This window comes from Lagopus leucura, unplaced genomic scaffold (genome assembly GCF_019238085.1).
Source record: "Lagopus leucura isolate 7727_CA_CO unplaced genomic scaffold, USGS_WTPT01 Super-Scaffold_1, whole genome shotgun sequence".
NCBI lineage: Eukaryota > Metazoa > Chordata > Aves > Galliformes > Phasianidae > Lagopus > Lagopus leucura.
In genome coordinates this window covers 37,488,196-37,510,306 of record NW_024962250.1, presented here as the reverse complement: position 1 = coordinate 37,510,306, position 22,111 = coordinate 37,488,196, and the positions used below count along the sequence as shown (strand labels likewise).

The window sequence follows — 22,111 nt, the reverse complement described above, 5'->3', positions numbered from 1 at the left end:
TTTTTTTTTTTTTTTTTTTTTTTAAGAACTTTCTATGAAAGACTTTCTATAGCATCTTTCAAAAATTCTGGAAATACTGGAACAATAAGCATCATTACAGTTTTGCTCAGGAAACCTGGACAAAAGCTTTATTCGTACAAGTCAAATGGAGGTGTTTTGGAAAACTGGGTTTTCTTCCCCTTTGACTCAGGTGTTCCAACAAACTCCGGTGTTTCAGGTGCTCTTAGAAAACGTTCTGCACCTTCTGCTGCTGTGTCAGGATTATTCTCATTTGGCTTAAAATACGTGTGTCTGTCCTGTTAAGAAATATACAACAGTATTTATGGCACATGTAATTTCCCAAAATAGTGTTAGGCCATTTCTCTAAGCATGCTCATTGTATGTTTTAAGGTTAGTTATTTTTATTTGCATGAAAAATAAAGGCAATTTAATCAAATGCTTCCTGTTACATATTCACCATAGTTACAACTGAAACCTTAATTTAACTAATTAAAAATTGACTTCTTCCAATTGAAACTATTTATGAAAGTTCTTAATTCACACAAAAAAAAACATTTGAGTTGGTTGAAAACAATGCCTTGGTTTCTTTCTAAATCATCTCTTAGCTTATGCTTTAAGTCACACTGGAATCCTCTTGATATTTCCTAGCAAATTAAAGGAACAAACCATCAGAGTATGCATTATCTCACTAAGAATATTTTCTCTTTTTCAGGAAATGTTAACTGAGAATGTACACTTGGATTCTGTGGAGCAATTTTCACTAAACTCAGTATTGTTGAACATTAAGAACATATTAAGAACATTGTTCTCCACCAGTTGCCTGCGGGTGTCAGCCTGTAGTAAGCCAGCTAGAGGACGCTGAGTGTCTCAAACTTGATCTCAGTATCATCTGCATATGCAAGGTGTACACAGAACTGGCTTCAATAATATGGCATGGAGCCTAAATTCCCATTCAAGTAATAAAAGTCCAATAAAAGCAGCCACTCAGAATCTGTTGCCAGCACAGAGCCTACTTTCTGTACTATATTTCTGTGGGATAAGTGAATTTCAAATGCAAAAATGCAAAAAAATGTTCAAACGTATCTTATCTTACACAGATGAAAACGTCACACAGCAGTTCTATCTAGAAACTATCATGTGCATAGGACAGTTGTCCTCACAGGGTAACATTAAAAAACCACAGAATGCTGGTATGCTCAAGGTCATTCTCCTAGTAATCAGAAGGAATGGCTTCTGTTGGTTGCCTTACAATGAGTCATTTTGACAATTCCTGAGAATTACAATTAGTTCTTGCCAAAAGACTCAAATACATCAAGTTAGATTGACTACTGTAAATAAAATAACTGCTTATGACATTAAAATGCTCTGCTTACTTGAGGTATGTAAGAAGAATCCTTAGGCTCATCTCCTGCTTCTTTATCATCACATTTGGCCTCTTGGTCTTCTATGCAAAGAAGACAGCACTCCTTATATTATAACAGCATTTTAAATGGATAAATAAAAATTACATGGTGAGGAAGAATCCTTGAAAAAGATTTATTAACTTGGCATTGCTATTGATAAGGAAGTGTTCTGACTGTAGTTTCCATAATAACCCACTCTGTGGCAAATTTTCATAATATTTTCCTCCTATTCTGCCATTTATTATTGTCAAAGCTATACTAAGGCTGCTTCATTTTGTCTGGTAAGTTCTTCAGCTGTCATTCCCTGAGACTGCTTATTTTTGCCCAATCCTTCTGTTGCACTCCGAGAATGCTCACACCAGTCAATAGGAACCACAATATAAAAAGCATGTCCATGAGACTGAAGAAATGTCTTAAAGACCTGGGCAAAAGCTAGCATAAGAAATGAGAAGAATGTTACTCAAATTTCTGGTCTAAGCTTGAGACCACGCAATGTTTCACACACTGTAAGTTAAGATCTTGTGTTTTAAGACACACAATTCAGATTCTACTTATAGAAAAAAAAATGGGCTCTAATTTTTTAAATGGAAGTGTAATTAGGAAAAAAGTGCATTTAAACTAAAACTCAGTGCCCTGGATTTTTGAAACTACAGGTGCATTTGTAGATTCTCTATTGTGTTTCTGTAAGCATTTTGTGTATATTTCTTATATCAGTTTTCATTCTTAATGATCTTAATCTGATGCTTCAAGATTCCTATATTTGTTTGCTATAGCCCTTTTCTTTGCATTTCCTCATGCCTTCTCAGTAGATTTGCAGACAGGTTTTCATTTTGCCCAAACAGCCTGAGACTAAGAGTGTGGATTTACTAGAAATTCTGGGGGATTCCCTTTATTAGCAGTGGTTGATGAAGAATGCATCTCACATTACTGCACAGTTCAGTCTTCATTTAAACTTAAGACTCAGTTCTGCCTGCTGTACTCACAAGTTAAAGCTAAATAAAGTGGAGAAGGAAAACAAATGGTGGTCCACTTCATATCAGAGTGACAGTGTGGCTTCTAGAATACTCTGTTTTATCATTATGTGGTCAGCATACAGTTAGAGCACATCTGATCAGAGGACAGCAGTGGCACTTTACCTATTACACTTTTTTCACTCTCAAACTGTTGATTAGCAGTCACTTGCTTTGGAGGACGTAGCAGTCTAAAAGACAAAAATTACACTTGTTTGAATGTGGGTTATTTCCATAAACTTTATCTCTAAAATGAAAGCTACTTCATTAGAGAAAAGTTACCTGAACTGCGTTTGGCTTTGAAAACTTGCTGTTGATGGAATTTGGGCAACCTGTAGATTAGTAGTTGCAGCAGTGCCAATAACCATCTAGAACACCAAGAAAAATTCAAGAGATGCAGCACATGAAATTGTTACTCTGACAGTATCCTTCCAATTTGTCCTTAGATTGCATAAATCCACTCAGTTAAGCTCTTTTTAGGAATTACGCAACTTTTTTTGCCTGTCTGCTTTACCTACAGTTTAACATTTTTTCTACATGATATTCAAAACCACATCTGTTATTTCTAATAAAGTTGCATTTACAGCACTGATAACTAAAGGTGAATAACTAACTTTTCAGTCATACAAATAGCATTACACAATTTACAAACTTTATTCATGTTTATTACTGCTGTAGCCAGGCCTGTCTCCACCTTCTAAGGCCAAAGTCAGAACGCACAGAAGTGATTAAGTCTGCCAGGTTGACTGAACAACTGTAGGTAACATGCAAACACTCCCCTCACAGACATTGGCCAGATCAGAAGGTCTGACTCAAACACGTAGCATGTATTTGTTCCCTAAGGGCAGAGTGGCTCTAGGCGTCTATGCCTTAGCATGATATAACATATTATTTCACAGGGAGCTGCTAGTTGTGGTTTGGTTTTAGTTTGCAAAACGTATCATAGAATCATAGAATCAGGGTAGGGGACGAAAGGGCTGGACATGCAGAATCCGTCCACCACTCACTTTCTTTAGTTTACAGCTCCTTTCCGGAAGCATAAAGACCTCCTGTCCTCCAATCTTTTTCTTCTACTCCATCTTCTCCCCATTCCTGTCACCCTTTCTTAAAGTTTGCTTAACCTTGACTTACTGCTTCTCACTGTTTTCTAAGTGCAATTCTAGGTCCCAGATAGCCATCCTCATCTGGATTACCCTGGCAACAACCCTTCCAACATCTTCATCACGTTCAGCTCCCTAAGCCTGTCACAAATCACAACTACCTGAAATTTACTTTGGTCTTGCTTCATTCAGTCTAGCTCTTGCATTTCATACTGTCTTGTCTTATTTAATGAAGGTGGTTTTGTTCCCACAAGCTCAATCCTAAAGCATTTGATGATGCACTCACAATAACCTTGATTTCCTTGGTAAGTTATAAAAAAATCACAGCTGTTAACTTTTTTACTTGGCAAATTTTCACTGACATTTGGTTTGAAATAGGTCCAGCGACACATACCTTGTGAGGAAAAGTTTCAGTATGGACACTTCCCCACATTGCTGCGCAGCAAAAATAGTTGCAAACTATTTATCTCTGCTGATGCCACCTTTACCAGTACTCCTTTTATACTTCAACAGTCTATCAGCCTTGTTAATTTTCTTTCACCTAATGTGTTTTTATTAGTGTGGGTTTTCTTTTGTTTTGTTTTGTGACTGTGCAAGTTATTCCTCCTGCTTGTTTTTGGGTTGTTTTACTGTGTTTGTGTCTTTAGGATATTGAGCTGCAATACACTTCCCCTTTTCAAAAAAAAAATGTCATAGGAGTTATGGGATAGAGAAGGAAACACAGTTCTGAACTTCTTAAGTGTACAAAGAAATGCTACTGAGGTTTTACTTCTCTAAGCCTTTTTTTTTTCTTTCTGGATAAACTGTAGGCAGTCCCACAGAGCATCCTACATCCTTAGTCCTCAGTGAAATCCCTTCCCACAGAGTAGATGACTGATGATGAATCAGTAATAGAAGATTATATTCCTTCTTGAATTCCAAAACTTTGCTGCACACAATCAAATTCTATGTGTTTAAAACTCTTACAGAAGTCATTTATTTGGACATACAGTCCACACCAAGTTTGGAAAGAAATCACACAGAATCAAAGAATCGCAGAGGTTGGAAGGGACCTCAAGAGAACATTGAGTCCATCCACTCTTGCTAAAGCAGGCTCCCTACAGGGAAGCAATACTAGAATGTTTAATGTGACTAGCAGTAATAACTTGAAGCACTTCATGATAACTTAAGCAATTTCAATTGAGTTAGAAATGGCATCAAAAAAATAATTTTGATTACCAAGTCTTCAGCATCTTGAACCCATCGATAACAAGTTTTATGAAAGACAAAATAGCAGTGGGTGTGTTTGAAGTATTTTGTACTTAAACAACGACATACATAGATAGAACAGTCTCACATTTTACCAGTGGCAGTACTCATACCTGGGATGGATTTTCTGCATGGCTGGAAGAACTGCTAGCAGCAACTGATTGTTCCATAGGATTTTCTTTTTCTTCTCTCCCTAAATTTACAAACATATAAACAGGATACAGTATCCAAAGCATTGCATTGTTAAACTGAACTTGTCAACAAAGCATACAAATTTTACTGCTCATGAAGACCTAAAATGTGAAAGTTCCAAGCAAATTACTACAAATAATAGTTACATTTACCATATATTTACAAATATTCCCAGAAGTATGCTTCAGTTTTTTTTTTCTGATGCAGTGTGTTAGGTATATCTTCCACGTCACTTTACTCAAAGCACAGATGAGAGAGAAATCAGAGGTTGTCAGAACACAAAGACAGGTATGCACCCAACTTCTGCTGAAAGCCTAGCTACATCCATCACAGTGAAAACAGCTGAGAATATTCATTGCCATGGTTCCCATTTATTTACACAAAAATAACTCAAAATTCTCACCAAAAAAAAAAAAAAAAGATAATTAGAAGCACATTGCACCTGTTTCTGTTTGCTGCATAGAGAATCTAGCAGTCTGTAAAGACTGGACTGATTTCCGAGGAATGCATGGGAGCTGTAATGGTTTGTACAGCTGATGTTTCTCATGTAACAAAGAAGGATGCTCACTCTCTTCAAATATCCTAAAAAAAAAGATTGGAAATCATAAAATCCAACAGCTTCAAATAAGTGAAGTTCTCAAGGGAAATGCATGCTTCTAGGGGGATTCTAGCTCTTTTCAGCTCCAGCTATCAATAAGACTTTAGTTTCTCTTTAAAGAACACCATAGAATATCACTGAAAGCAAAGGGCATGCAACAGTACCAAAGTGATCATCATAACATTGCTGACTTGAGTTTTGTTGGTATCAAAGAAAATGGCAAGAAACAGTGGAGTGTGACCACAAAATGGTGGAATTCAAGATCCTTGGTGCATTAAGGAGGGTGCACAGCAGGCCTGCTACTCTGGACTTCAAGAGAGCAGACCTTGAACTCTTCAAGGAACTGCTTGGCAGGTGACATGGGAGAAAGACTGTAGGGAAGAGGAGCTCAAGAAAGCTGAACAGTATTTAAGGACTGTCTCCTCCAACCCAGAAGCTGTGCATCCTGAGAAAAAGGAAGGCAGCCAGGAAAGAATGCCAGGAGGCCTCTATGGATCAACAAGGAGCTCCTTGACTTAAGCACAAACATAGGGAGTGGAAACAGACACAGGATCACTTACCCTTTTTCTATTTTTAATAATGTTTTTTTTTAATTTTATTTCCTCCCTGACATTCTTGCTTGGCACTTCTGTGCTCCAGTTTTTTTGATATTTTTCACAAATAAGGTAAAATGTAAGATGAACTTTGTAAGGTATCAAAGAGTAAAATAAGCAACACTACTGGCTAAAGCAGAAGCATTGGCCAAACCAGAAGCATTGATTAAGATACTGGATCTAACAAACTATGGAAACCATGGACCACCTACTATGACAAATAAAATCATATATCAAACAGAAATAATTTAAAAGCATCTTTATCTTTCATTTACAGCACCTGCAGATATTACTTGTGTAAAGAATGCATACTACAAAAAAATAAGATGTTTATATGACTGAGTATCTTTAAGATCAGATGTGGAGAACTTTAGGATTAGCCAAAGCAGAACTAAGCACAGAACCCAGGCTGAAATGGCTTCTCCTTGTTCAGACTGGCTTATCCGGCCACTTTATCACAGTCATTCAAAAATGAAATGAATTGAACAAGGCTGCTGCTGATGGTCATGATTTAGATTGCCAGTAACCAATCCTTTTACATTACTTACTTCGGATACCAAATTGTGTTTTTAAAAAGTTCCTGGAGTCAGTTTCTGTGTGCTTTTGTAAAACCCAGCAGACAATTCCCTGTATTTCTAAAGAATTCCCATACAGGAAATAAACCATTCTTTTACAATACATATCTATTCAGAAGGATGGATTGATGGTAGAGTTGCAAACAGGAGTCAGAAACTCTTGAGATATTGATTTTTTAAGTAACAAAAACTTCCAAAAGGACCTGCAGTTAAACTTCATAAACACACAATACATCTGCTCCCTTCCCTCACCCAAAAAATTATTAAAAAAAAAAAAAAAAGATATCTGACATTAATAACTACTGGGAAAAAAATCAAACTGCAGACTGAAAGTCAAAATATTCTGAACTGCAATAACAAGACACATCATTTGTCTTCCTTTTTTTGCTTCACTGTAAGTAGACATCTGAGTGGACAAAAGATCTTTATCTTGATCCATGTGGCAAAACACGTAATATTTTCAGTTTTTATTAAAGTGCAAAAAAAGATATTCTTAGGTCAAAATAAAATTTCATTTCCTTAGCAGTAGCTGTGGTCAGTACAGGGTTAACTCTTTTCCAACACAGTGGTCAGACACTGGAACGGGCTGCTCAGGGAGGTGGTGGAGTCACCAAACCTGGAGGTGTTCAAGGAACGTTTAGACATTGTGTTGAGGGACTTGGTTTAGTGAGAGCTATTGCTGGTAAGGGGATGGTTGGACTGGATGATCTTGTAGGTCTTTTCCAGTCTTTTTGATTCTATGATTCTGTGATTCTTCACTGATGTTTACACTTAGAAGTCCAGAAACAGATTTACAATATTTTACAAGAATTATATTGCAAAGTCTTTTATTTGATTGCTGCAGTCTTATCACTTGTAATGCAAAGGCACAGAAGGGACTGAAATCATACTCTACAGAACTTCTTCCTCTAGAAGAAGTTTTAGCAAAAACTCCTCATTTGGAACACAAGGTATTTTTGGTATTCAGAGATGGAACTAATGCATAATCAAAATGAAGGGAAAAAAAAAAAACAAAAAAACAGCCAGGATTGCAGAATAAATGAATTTAATCTCTCCTAAGCATTCCAGAAAAGCATAGGGAATGAAGATGATACATACCAAAGCACTGTTGGAGATTTCTGTGTAATACCATCTTTAATCAAGAAACACAATCCAGGGCTTCAAAAAAGTTCAAGACACAAGAGCAGTCCGAATCACTTTAAAATTTAACCGGGTGTACACTATTACTTGGTGTTCCTTTTTGGTCACTGATGAGGACTTTTGGTATGGAAATTTGAACTATAATACTTGTTGAATATAACTGGTGCACTACAGAAGTCCACTACTCAAAGAAAATAGGTTGCATCAGAAGACTAATGTGTTTTGCAGCTGTTCCAATCTTTTTGACAAAATGATAACCACTGCCATCCTCCTGCCCAAAGAACATATACACCAGCAGCTATCAGTTAACTTTCATGTTCCTTTCTTATCTTGTAGCCCTCTACAGTATTCCATGGGTATTAATTTGTACGTTATTCTGCTCAGTGCTTTTGCTGTTCTGTTTGACGTTTGCTGGTTCCATGCTGTTCTGCATCAGTTTATGGACTTTCACAATACAACTCTTTTTTTGTTCTTCTTTTGTGGCAGAAGATGGAAGTTACCTCCTGCTTTACAAAGATCTCTCTGCTCAGGAATTACCCTGTGGTGACTGCACAACAGCTCCTGCCTTTGGTACCCTTACTCTCTTATTATATTTTTCTATGTTGATTTGAGTCTACAAAGGTTTTAATTCACGTGAATCATTGTCTTAGTACATTTTCTGCTTCTTTCCACAGTGATTACAATCACAGATTAATAATATTCCAATTTTTACCATCAGTAGTTACTCAGATATTTCTGTGCTTCCTTTCTCTTTTAATACACTAAAGAGGGATGTTTTAAAACAACTTTTACACCATTTTCCATAAGCCCTTATGTTTTACAAAACTTTGGCAAGACTATGCTTTAAAATTTACTCCAGAAAAGCAATGTTAATTAGTAATCAGGTTGTGGTCTGGTAGTATATGCTATATCACATGAACACATGCATGGAGGTTAAAGAGCAGTGTGAGTTAGAATGGTGTGAAATGTTTACAGCATCTTATAACCATGATGTAAGCCATGGAACTTCAGCAGAGCATCAAAAGATCTACTTATGCACAATCAAAGCACAATTTTTGATGAAGGTTCAAGCACCTGAAAACTTTATGAAAGAGGTAACTTTATGAAAGTGGCAAGTCCAGCAAACACCCTGCAGATTCCTTTCTAAAAGTGGTTTCACTGAGTACTTCTTGCACCTCTGTGCCCAAAACAGAGATCTCCTCCCTCTATAGTATGCTTTTAATTGGCATTTTCTGCATACTGAACATACTTGGAGCCCTTTGAGAATTCTAAGGGAGTATTTCCAATCTTCTTCACCCAGTCTTAGAACTGCATGGATTTCTTGTTTCCCTGTGTTTCTGAGATCTTGCCAATCATACCAAATTTAGATAAGAAGGCAGAACTGGTGTAAGATCTTAAACAATGAAGAATTAATCATTTGAATAATACAGGATTCTATAAGAAGATATTAAAAACGTAAAGTATTCCTGGGGAAGGAGACAGTTAAAAGGACAGCTTTCTGTACATATAGTCCACTAAATCCCAGTTCAAAGCTCTGAAGAGCACCCTTATCAAGCACACCATGACATAAAATCATTTGGACTAAGTCTTTTGGATTTTTGTCCAACAGAGTCAGTTTTAAGTTTCATGTCTTAATACTCACAAGAAATTCAGATGAGTGCAAGATGGTCCTGATGGTGACTTCAGCCACTGTAATTGAGCTCAAATTAAAGCGAGTCCCAGTTGTAAATGACCACTGACTAATTTACTAAGCCATTAATCCTGTCAATGAAACTTTCACTCACACTTGCTTTTAAGAACCAAATTAAGTGTTAAATTTCTAAGAGTAGTTTGGAGCTGAAGGCAATGACATATGTAACCCTGAACTTTTCACCAAATACTTGTTCAGTATAGTTAATGTATTCTATTTTTGACTGCACAGTCACTGTAACTGTAATTACAAGCCATAAAACTATCCACACAGATCCATTAGCAGAAGCTGCGAGGAGCAAAGTTTTAGACAAAATACTTTTGAATAGTTATTTCCAGGTAACACTCATTTTCTGGCAATAGAAATTTGCCACCACTGAACACCAAGAAATAAGATTCTTTTAAAGTTATGTAAATGACTCATATGTCTTGGGTTGAAAACCTTGCTAGTCGTTCTACAGCAACAACTTGTGTTTTGTTGCCACCTTTGTGTGAATATTGAGATGTTTTTCTGGATGAAAGCAAGGAGAAGGAAAGAATTTCTAAAAACACACCTTTCTTTAAATTCCTTTGGTTTCTCTAGACTTTTCAGATTTTTTCCTTCAATCATTTCTGAATTATTTTGATCTTCTGTGGTCTCTTCAAAAGTCTTAAAAGAAAAAGAATAAATAAACATCACAATTTAATAAAAAAATGTGAAAATGATACAGCTACTTGCTGCAAAGGGCTTCTAAACTGATGAATCAGTGCAAGCAGAATTTTTTTGTAGCCAAAATGATAATAATGAATAATCATTAATTCCAGTATCATCCTGTTGGCTCATATGCTTGAAAATATACTACTATTTTGTTTCAGCAAGTCAGTTGTATAAGTACCTACATATATATAATACACACTTACTTTTTTAAGATAATTAATTTTCATTTCTATTTCATCTGCTTCTTTTTCTAGTTCAGTTGATTCTTGTGTAGCAGTTTCAGCAAGCTTTAACATTTCCTGTGTTTTTTGTCTCAAAGAAGCACTTCCAAATTAAGGAATATACGTGGCAACATGATTTTATTAAAGAAGGGGATATAATCAGGTCCCTCACAGTTCTGTGTTGTAAGTGCAAGTTCTAGAGTGACAGAAACTCCTGACTATTCCACGTCTTAGGAAAGTCTCCAAATCCAACTTCAGTCTTCTCTTTAATGAAGCTTTTTGACTGACAGGTCATTAGATGAAATACAATTATCTTCCTCAAAATGTTCCAGTAAATTTTAACTGAAAAACTATTATTTGACCTACAGTTATCCCATGGGGAAATGGCTGTGCTGCCACTCTAAACATAATTACTATATTTTTAAATCAAAAGCTGTGAAAGTTAAATATAAACTTTCCTTCCTGTAAACTGTATTAACATTACACTTCAAGGATACATATACAAAGCCCAGTCATTAATGGATTTAAAAGGAGCAGGCTCTGTAAAAATAAAATTTTGTTTCAGAACATTAACAAGTCTCATTTTCTCTACAAATACAGTTTAAATTAATGGTTCAGGAACACTTACCATTGTGTAATAGCTCATAAAAGTAATAGCAATAATACAGAAAGTAATGACATTTAAAATAGCACAATAAGTAAATAAGCAAGTAAGTGTTTGAGAAGCTAATTCTAAACTAATACTGGTTGATTTTTTTACCCTAAGAAGCCCACTGGCCAACCTCTCCCCATTACACTTACAGGTTGGAGGAAAGAACATTAGCATGCATACTCCAACTAAATTTGTCTTCCAAATCTCAGTTTGCTACATTTTTTTTTCCTAAACATGGCATAACAAAAATGAAGATTTTTTTTATCAGCTTAAGAGAAGCTCTGATAAATCAATAAATGGATTTCTGTACAGGGCTGTAACATGCAGTCCACCAGCAAAAGGCTCTACTGCATAAGCACTGATAATAACAGTACCAAGCATGTCCAAGTCAGCATCTTCTTTCAATTTATATTGTTCAGACCGTTTCTGAATTCTGTTCTGGATTTCCTCAAGCTCTTTCTTTTTTTTGTAATATTCCTGTGCAAGGGCAGTTTCTGCATATTTTTCACGGTGTTGCTTCAGAGTCTCCTTATACTGGATTATGTAATCTTGATACATTTTCCTATAAAATATATAATTTAGATAGCTTTTAGAAAGGAAAGCTATTACTTAATGGAATCATCTCAGTTAGACTTGCTGTTATTCTGGAAAAGGTCAGAGTACTTTTTCAGTATGTCTCTATTTGACTTTATTTTGTTTTCTTCCATCTGTTTTCATGGAAAATTGTGCTGAACAAAGCAAAAATACATTCATGATATAACAGCCATAATTCTGAAAGGAATCTAGACCATACCATGAAGGCAGCTTGACAGATGACAAATTGTTCTTCCTTGTTTAATTATCGTGAAACTCACAGCAAGCCAAATTCTCTGTTTCTGCTTATTGGCAGAACTCAACCTGTATCAGTGGAGCTGCATCAAATTTACAGTAAAGGATCATTTGGCCTAGCACCCAGTATTTATATACATACAGTATTTATATATATATATGTATCTAGTGTCAAATGTGGAGGTTAGTAGCCTGCCTGTGGCAGGGAGTTGGAGCTTGATGATCCTTGAGGTCCCTTCCAACCCAAGCCATTCTACGATTCTGTGATTTAGATCAGCCTGATGCAGTGCTGCAGAAATGCTGAGCTATCTGATTGAGGGAAGCCTCACACAAACACAACAGTCACACTAAAATAACAAGACTACCAAACCTAAGGTTAAGCAAACACTTCAATGCTTAACTGGAAAAGAGCCAAAATATTCAGCTTCTCGTAAGACTGCCCTCTACATTAATCTCACACTGATATAATTTCACTGACATTGAGTGAGAACATAGCTACAAATTACTAAAGCAGGTAGCATCAATTAAGAGGTCCCATTAAATAAATCTTCATGACGTTGTTAAAGTTTAAATGAGCTTTTGAAATACTGTTATAAAAACAACTGCCATAAGAAGCAATTAGATGTAATTCATCACATAAAGCTGAAAATTGATCATTATTCTCCTTGGAAAAAAGAGAAAAAGAAGTACTATTGGACAGAACAGAAATTGGCTTGTGCTAAATCAATGACAGTGACTATGCTGGATGAGATTCTTAGGTCTGTTTTCTCAATTAGACAAGGAATTTGCGAGATAGCTTGCAAACAGCAGATCAAATATTCAACTGTGTGACTGGGAAGCATTTCTTATTACTCCAGTAGTGCTGCTAGGTCTAGCGTGCATTACAGGTCATTTCCAATGCAAACTCAGTATCTGTAGGGAAAGCACAGTGATGAACACTGAGTAATTAACAAAGGAACTGATTCTAACTGTTAATGTCACACACAGGTAACCTGCAGGAAAGCAAGAGTTAATTATTAACTGTTTTTAAAATTATCAATAACAACAACCAAGGCCTGGTATATTTATCTCCACATTTGAAAGCAAAAGCTTAATAACAGAAGCACGTGTGAAAATATTACATTATCAGTACACTGCAGATTAATTAGAAATTCCTCTATGAAACAAATCATTATGCATAACAGCAACTGAAGGCACAGACACACCTGTTTGCCTGCAATAAGGACTAGCTCTCACTGTATCCAAATCACAGTATTCCTCTTTAAAGAATAGCTATATGTCAAACTGCTATTACTGACTGACTGAAAAACAGACACTTTGGCTGCTGGCTGGTTAGACTGGGCAGCACAAGAGACATTTCTGTCCATACACAATTGTTGAAACTTCTCTTACAAAAGAAATGTCAATTTTTTAATGTCATAGCAGAAAATGAAATCTCATTTTTCAAATAAAACGATGCTCCAGGCATCCCATTAAACTGACTGAAGTGCAGCACACATATTCAAGGGAAAGAAGTTGTAGATTAACACTGCTATGATTCCAGGTTGTGAAATCAAGAAATTTCCAAACTTTATGTAGAAAAGGACATCGGTCTATTTGTTTTTCTCATGGCTTTTTTCATGGACAGTCTTGGGAATCCGTGAAGTTATTGGATTTCCTAGACATTTGTGTATACTGTCAAGGTATGAAAGATAAAATAATACAAACTTCCATTTAATTTAATAGATTCTACAAACAATTGCTAAGCAACAGTGACATTTGCAAATAAATTTTAAAATATAAATCAAAGTCAAATAATTGCAAGTGATACATTTCAGGCTTCTGAATATCATCCTCAAACTTTAAACACACTTTTTCCCCAAAATTTGTTTTCCACAGATAAATATTTATGGCCATATGGAATATAGCATAGAAGTCTTGAGGAATTGACTCTATTTCCAGTATTTTTCCTAAGTAATTCGCATCCTTCCATTCACACAGTTGAACATCAGCTGTTTAGAATTCAGTACTGTTCACATTAAAGTCATCTTTTAAAAAGATCTTTGCATGTAAAGCAGCATGTCCTGAATGTCCGCAAATGCCAGCTTAAGAAGGGCATTCAGCACATAACGTTTTAAATGCACTTATTTTTCTTCCTAATTTATCTATTCAGAATTTGTTGAATGCACGCCTTGCTGATTTGAGTATATGCAAATAAAATAAAATAAGCAAATGCTTCAGTACAGAGGGACTGTATTTGAAAGAAGTCTCTCGAGACAACTTTCATGAAATACATGAATTAAATTTATTCCATGGTTTATAGTCACGATGTTTTACAATTAAAAGCTCAGGAGGAAAAAAAAAAAGCAAACACTTTCATGTTGGAATTGAAACTAGTTATCTAAAGAAGCAATTTAAAAGTAATGCTTCTTTGGCTTGTCAGCTCAAATTAGTGAAGGCCAAAATGGCTCATATACTCATAGAAAGCCAATTTAGCTTCATTTTTCACCAAATACGGAGCTCTAAAGAGGAAGGCAGATCAGCTACTAACAGAGTTAATTAAAGGCTGCCAGGCATTCTACTTCTGCTGTCTTGAACTACTTGCAAGAAGAACACTAGCATAAAACACAGCCAACATTTGAAATTGCAGTTGCCTACAGTAACACCCCTGCACTGCTATCCAGATGTCTAGATGGATCTGCCATGACTTTTTTAACACACAACTAACCAACCTCTTCCTCTTCCCAAGCAGATCAGTAAAGGTGAGCAACCTCTCTAAAATAAAGACTTCTTTTTTTCCTGAATGTTAAACAATATTTCACAGCTTTAACTTTGTCACAACCCACTTCCAAAATTTAAGTGAAAATTTTCAGGGTCTGTTCTTCATCCCACTCAGTGCTGGTAGATCACAGAATCACAGAATCACAGAATCACCCGGGTTGGAAGGGACCTCAAGGATCATGTAGTTCCAACCCCCCTGCCTAGCAGGGCCACCAAACATACACATTTAGATCAGGTTGCCCAGGACCCCGTCCAACCTGGCCTTAATACTGAACTTGAATGCTTTGCAGTTATTTTGAAGAATTATTCATAAATAAAGAAAAACAAATTATTTGAATGCATCAGTTATCTTGTTTAGTGCAGATGTGAAAGTAAAGGCTCAAGTTCATTTATGTGATGCTTCTAGAAAACATCGAATCTCAGTATTTTCCAAAAAGTCTTCCAAACCTGAATGTCTGAAACTACTGAAATTACAGCATGTGTGAAGACATGTCATGCTACTGGTTAAAAAAACCATCTGTAATTAAAATATGTTTCTGCAAATATGCTCTGATATTTTGTATTTCTGTCAAAGCTGAAACACTGATTACCTTATGATTATCCAAATTCAGAGGGCTTCTCTTGAAATTGTGGGCAATTCAACAGTGTTCTGAAAATTGTTATAGAAATTTGGGAAGTTATCTGAAAAAGCTATATTTTATCCTATTTCACTAGCATCTACAAAGTCACAGATGAACTCCTAATAATGGAAAATGAATATTCTCTTATTACAGTGAAATGTTTACCAAAACTTTTTGATGCAGACTGCATAACTTTGCAGATCAATTTAGACAGCACTGCCATCAACAAGCACTGCTTCTAGAAATCTTATCCTATACGATCACTGATACCTCTCATTTTCTGTAGCTTCTTGTAAAACTTCAAGTTCATTCTTCACATATTCTTCATGCTTGCTAAGAATTGCATATGTGGGCTTCCAGCTGCAAAGTACAAAAAAGAAGTGTGTAAATGGTCCTTCCTAATAAAAAAGCAATTAAAAAAGAAGACAAAAACAACTTACTTTAGCTAGCTAACTAGAGCAAGTCACTTAATGTGCTGAAAGTCAAGCACGTATTTTTCTAGTGTAAAAAGCTCCAGCTAAGTAGTTGAAAATAAGTTAATTGCAGATGAGAACTGAACTTCAGTTGCTGGCAAGATATGTTCTTTTTTGCCTCTACGGCATCATCCAGAATACTGCTACTCTAGGGCAATGTAAACATCTCTAATAAGTGAAGTTTGGCTGGAACTATCAGACCTAGGAGACATGCAAACAAATCCCAACTTTAGGAGCACTCGCATAGATCCCATCAAGCACCAAAAAGGCAGAAGAAGAAGAAAATCTGAAAGCACCTGAAGCCCTACATAGATTTGGAACAGGTTAACAACAACAACAAAAAGTTACATTTAAAGAGATGGAAATTATCAATGAAGAAATGCAGAATAAGGTCACAGCTGAGCAAAGGAACTATTTTCTACCGCAATGGTAAGAGTAACCGAGGACATGTGGTCCATTTTACACTGCATATTCATGAGTAGGGCACGTAAAGGGCATTGGGTGAGTATGCCCTATGGTCCAAAACTGGAGAGCGTGCAGCTTGCAATCACAGAAAGTATGGATGTGTTTCTGGACAAGCACTCCAAAGGTGGTGTAAATAGCTGTTTCCATTATGGAAATAAAGATAGACATTAATTTGCTAAAGTCCAATAACCTTGAGCAAAAAAACAATGTACTCCAGGTGATAGAACACATGCATAATCAACATCTATAACAGCATTAAAGTTTCTCATTGGAAAAAAAGTTCAACGAGGAAGTGCAGCATTGGTTCAGGATATTTAGCATTATTTGGCACAAACTGGCTAGCACCACTAATCACTAAAAATGTAATTAAGAAATGCTTCTTCACCACACCTTCTGAAGATTCAACAGAAAGCCACAGTTTTAAGGGCTTAGATTTTTAAAAGTCAGAAACTAATAGTACATGTGTAGGTGCACACAGGCACACAAACACTGTGATCTTCTTCCAGAAAACTCCATGTCTTTCTTTGGAGTTTAAAAAAAAAGAGCAACGACAATGGCATGGAACTCATATTAACCAGAGATCAATCATAGAATCACAGAATCATAGAATCATAGAACCATAGAATGTCCTGGGTTGAAAAGGACCACAATGATCATCTAGTTTCAACCCCTCTGCTATGTGCAGGGTCGTAAACCACCAGACCAGGCTGCCCAGAGCCACATCCAGCCTGGGATCAGAAGGCTCTATCCACTTTTACAAGCCAAATGCATGTTACATTTTGTATTCACACTTGTTCTTCAGGCATGTGGAGAACACAGAGTTTAAGAATAAGCTTTGCAACAGAACAAGGCATGAAGGATCCAAGTAGTTGATCCATAGTTTGCTAAGTGCACCATTTCATGGAAGCTCTTGATAACTATTGCATTTGTTTGCTCCTCCTTTCATCAGCAAAGGCATAGAGAAATCTCTATCCACACTTATCTGAAGGCACTAAAAATTTTCTGGGGTTTAGCCAGCTGGACAAGACAACAGTTCGTTTCCTAAATTAGAAACATTCTGTGTTCATCTGGCTTTCTTTTATATTTCCATCCACTCCACCATCATGAACACAAATTAAAACACTGTAAGAGGAACGATAACATTTGAAATGGTCTCATCAACAGTATTTCACCACTTCTTGCTCTTGGATCAACACGTCATGCCTGAATCATTCAAGCAGCTAAATATTAGAAAAATGTCATTATGTTCCTAAGAATATGTATTTCTTCTTTGTCATAGTATTCTTCAGTTCTTTGTTAAATAGGCTTCTACGGATTTTTTAGAAATCACAGTAGTATCCTGATCCACATCTCATGTATTGTATTTTCAGTAGACTTGTTGCATGTAAGAATGCAGTATTTTGTTCAAAGTCTTTGTGCCTCAATATGATGTCTAGTAATCCAGACAACAAGCAGTTTCTTTGAGAGCTCTATTGACTGTTCCTGGCAACTAAATGTAATGATACTCATCTCTGAATCAATCAGCTGTGAGGATGATTGCCAGTCAAATACAGAATCTGAATTTACAAGACCAATGTTAGAAAATTGTCCAGAGTATCAGGAGTATCAACTAGGATTAATATTAGAAATTTAAGATGATTCTAGTACTTTCTTTGTCTGATCTCACAGCTAGGACTTGTTTAGTACAGTTTTCAGTACGTTGATGGGTGATACTTTCAATGATTTAAGACAAAATCTCATCCTTCTGCAAGCACAGTCTCTATGAATACCGTATCCCTTATGGAGTCATTTCTTATTTTCAGTCTCTTTACATTAATGCCACTGACTGTTCTTTTTAGGACCTCAGCCAATGCCCTTTGAATTTAATGGTTCAAAATTTGGTCAGATTTTTAGTTCACCCTTAATTTCTTATTTCCTTGTTTGCATTACCTAATTGCTGATTTACAGCTTAAAAAAAGTATAAATAAACTGAAATTTTATTCTCAAGTTCAAATCTTTTCCTAACTTATTTTAACAAAGCTACAAATCATTACAGAATGGCAATCAATTCAATCAGCTGCCAACTAAACCTCCATTCACTTATGATTCCTTTCCTTCTTCTCTTTGTGGCTACTTTGAAACCTAGGAAGGACTCTGGTGCAACTTTCATTTCTTTTTTCATTCTTAGAAACCTTCTATAATTTTTTTCAAATACATGCAACGGACATCTATATTCAAGCACTTATCTTCAGGTATAGATTTGCAAGAAAACAAAAAGGATAGGATCTGCTAAGTTCTTTACAGAGAGAGTGGTGAGGTGCTGGAACAGCTGCCCAGAAAGGCTGTGATGCCCCGTTCATCCCTGGAGGTGTTCAAGGCCAGGTTGGATGGGGCCCTGGGCAGCCTGGGCTGGTATTAAATGGGGAGGTTGGTGGCCTTGCATGTGGCAGGGGGTTGGAGCTTCGTGATCCTTGAGGTCCATTCCAGTCCAAGCCATTCTGTGATTCTATGGCTATATTCTTATATTCTTAGATTCTGACTCTTAATGCCAGCTCTGACTAAAAGTTCAGCTCACGTTATACTTACACGTTACAGCTGTCCTTACAATTCTCATTTTGCTTGCGTAAATCAGCAATTGCATCATTGCAGTTATTTATATTTTCCTGCAATCTAGCAATTTCATTCCTTTTTTCTGTGATTTTTGAAGAATACACTGAAAATGTAAAAATATGTTTAAGTGCTTGCAACATAGCCATGAAATAAAAAGTCTACATTCAGAGAATGAAAATTTCTTCCTAAGTGCTTGGTCTCAGTAGTAGCAGATGAGCAAACAGACTGCAGTTAAGCAAAGCAACAACAAAGTGAATGAAAAAAAAAAAAAGAGCTGTGTGGTGAGAACAGTGATTTTTATTTAATATTATGAAATTGGCTTTGGAAAAAAACATCAGTGCTGTTTCTCCATCCCAGTCCGTGTGAAACTGAAGCTATTAATAGTGGTAGAAATTAAAATGCTTATAAATAGTTAATGCCAACTCTTCTCCAAAGTTCACAGAAGGACAAGTGTCTGCAGACACTAGTGGTAGTATGCAGGAGAACAGTGGGAGCCACTTTTCTTGTGGTAATGCTTGCAACTGGGAGACCGATTGGAGCACAAGAGTTGCTTGAGATAAAAGTCTCTTTAAATACCTTTTATTTTATAGAAGTCCAGAAATAAGAATGTTTTGAATGGGAAAGCTGACTTCAAGAAACGAAAACTAAAAACATCTCTAACAGCATATACACAAATGATTGCTGGAATTGGGAGCAAATAAATACAAATAAAAAATGTAATGTATGATGGATTCATATATTGAGTAGGAAATAGATGGCAATTAATGAGGAGCATCTATTGTAATGACAAATCCCCAAAAACATGGATGTTACCAGCATTGTTTCACAAGTACAAGCTGTGAGAGCTACCACGCATATTCACGTTGCAATGCGATGGGCAGAACGAAGTGCATGTTTGTTTGTTTGTTTGTTTCCCTGTGTTTTCTATCTCTTATTCTTTCCTACAGAGGTTCGGAACTACTTGTGCCAAATCTCCCTTGCCATCACTGCTGCCCTGACAACAAAGATGGTGCCACTAAACTGAAGTCACTCAATCACAGACATCCTGCCCCCTCACATCTGTTTAAGGAGGGCATCTTAGTTGAGATTTATCTCGAGTTGTGTGAATTACTGCTCTATAGCTTTAGATCATCCTAAACTTTGGGTCTGTTTTTGCAGCATTTGCTACATATTCACTTGCAGTTCCATCTGGGCTGATACAGGAGAAGTGTACCTGTCAGAGATAAACATCAGCCAGCAAAAAACAACAGAATCCCAATGTATTTTAATATCTTGAGTAATCCAGAGTATATACAGTGTCTTAATACCTTGAATACCTGAAGTCTAAGTGTTTCTTTTGAGTTCATGCACATTTTCAACTGAACTCTCAAACAACTGTAGTATGTTACTACAGTTACTAAGCCTTTGGATTTCACCTAAAACATGCTCACTTGCAGTAAGCTCGAACAAATTTGAAGCCACAAATAGCTCTAAATTTACAGACGGAGACCAAAGAATTATTACAGAACTCTATGGGTACCAGATTTTGTGTAATAGATGCTTTAATGTTCAAAATACTTCAATCTAATATTGATAACCCTCTCAATGTGTAAGTACTTTCTTGGACGTATCACTTAAGATCATTAGAAATACTGCCACCAATACAATGCAGAACACTCTTATTCCTGAAGGACTTGAACTTCAGCTTCTACCTGTGAGGTAGCAGAGATGAGCACGGATTTCTTTAGGTTGTCTCTATATCCATTCCTGTGACTGAGTGATACAACTGGCGGGATAGTTAAAAAATAAATAAATCAGCCAAGATCTAAGTCCATAATATTATACTGTTAGTCCTAGGAAGAAAGAATTTCATTGGAGCAAGGCTTTCCCATTGGTGTTACTGTTTGGGATTTCAAATAAAATGACCAGCTGCTCGACCACAGAAAAGAAGAACCAGGCTTGAGTAGGTTGCAGCAACTGAGAGAACTTTCATTATTGTAGGAAGACAGAAAGAGAGAAGAAGCAGTGAGGCACAGGTCCAAATTTGGGAAGAACAAAAAACATGAAGAGAGAAGGCAGACAAGTGGCAGATGTATCGAGCAAGCACAGCTGAACCAAAGAACTGCCAGCAACTGTGAGGAGCTACTGAGTAAGAGCAGGAAATGGCGCAGCACGAAACTGGCTGTCCATGAGACAGCTGAGCAGCATTAGCTAAAAGTCGAAGGCAAAAGCAAAGTCTGCTAGGGAGAACGAGCAAGTATTGATGGCAAAAGATGAGACAGGGTGAGAGCAGGACACTGGGCAGCTTTCATTATTAAGCTTGCTTCCGCCTCTGAAACTCAGACATGTATCAGGACTGATGAAACAGAGTATTCAACAGCTAATAAAATGATATCTTATCACTACTCACAATTTATCTGTTGATTTACATGTTCCTTTGCATAAGAAGTTTGTTTTAGCTGGAAAACTGGAAAGAAAAATAAACACGTTTATCTACAATGAACTGTTAAACAAACATTTTGCAACATTAATTGTACAAACATCAATTAGCAAAGATTTTAATGAGACATCTAAAAGTCCCCCTTCAGACAAGCAATTTTGCTATTAAGTAATTTGTAGAACCCTGCTCCATAACGTCATCATTATGTAGGTGATCATCAAAACCTTAATATTTAAATGTTTATTTAAAGTTAATGTAACTGCATAAAGTTAAAAATATCACTTTATGCAGTGCACTGGTAATTTTCACTTTAAAAATATACAATATAATGACTTACCGAACTCAAGCAGGAGTTTATCCAAGTTGCTTATAAGTCTGTCACTCATCGTGTAAACCTTGGGAGAAAAGTGCAGTTTACAGATTTACAAAGCTTTATTAATACAATAAACAAGTCAAAGTTCCATTTTAATGGAACCAAATTTTTCACCAATTGTAGTAATGGATTTACTGGAGGTCTAAGCCACAGCTGGGGAAAAAGGAAGTGTACAGCTTAGGTAAATGTTCCTGGAGAAGTTCTGTGTTGAAGAGGTTTAGCATTCTTGGAAGGTGGGAAGAATGCAGTAAGAAACGCTCGTGTACAAAAAGTGGAGCCTCTAGTCCAGCTGGTTTACTAAGCCTATCAACTGCAGTGATGGTAATGGAAAAGCTTCTTATCCATTCTGTACAGTCCTCCACAAATAATTGCAAAGTACATTTGAATTAGAAAGTATGTGCATAAGTGGGATTAAAGACAGAACTAAAATGCAACAGAAAGCAGATTATTGCAAATTGATTCTTCT

General features: G+C 36.4%; 1 protein-coding gene across 1 annotated transcript in view; it reads right to left on the bottom strand.

The window, feature by feature from the left end:
• Positions 1–21,658, bottom strand: part of CUNH14orf39 (chromosome unknown C14orf39 homolog) — a 24,470-nt gene extending 2,812 nt beyond the window's left edge. Inside the window, exons 1-14 of the mRNA XM_042872624.1 lie at positions 21,610–21,658; positions 21,243–21,299; positions 18,830–18,956; positions 15,597–15,686; positions 11,493–11,680; positions 10,964–11,006; positions 10,449–10,569; positions 10,103–10,197; positions 5,396–5,535; positions 4,875–4,954; positions 2,696–2,781; positions 2,540–2,604; positions 1,374–1,444; positions 139–296 (exon numbers count right to left, since the gene is read on the bottom strand). Of these exons, the coding sequence (XP_042728558.1) occupies positions 139–296; positions 1,374–1,444; positions 2,540–2,604; positions 2,696–2,781; positions 4,875–4,954; positions 5,396–5,535; positions 10,103–10,197; positions 10,449–10,569; positions 10,964–11,006; positions 11,493–11,680; positions 15,597–15,686; positions 18,830–18,956; positions 21,243–21,299; positions 21,610–21,658 (1,370 nt within the window). The remainder of the gene's footprint in view (positions 1–138; positions 297–1,373; positions 1,445–2,539; positions 2,605–2,695; positions 2,782–4,874; positions 4,955–5,395; positions 5,536–10,102; positions 10,198–10,448; positions 10,570–10,963; positions 11,007–11,492; positions 11,681–15,596; positions 15,687–18,829; positions 18,957–21,242; positions 21,300–21,609) is intronic.
• Between the last annotated feature and the right edge of the window lie 453 nt (positions 21,659–22,111).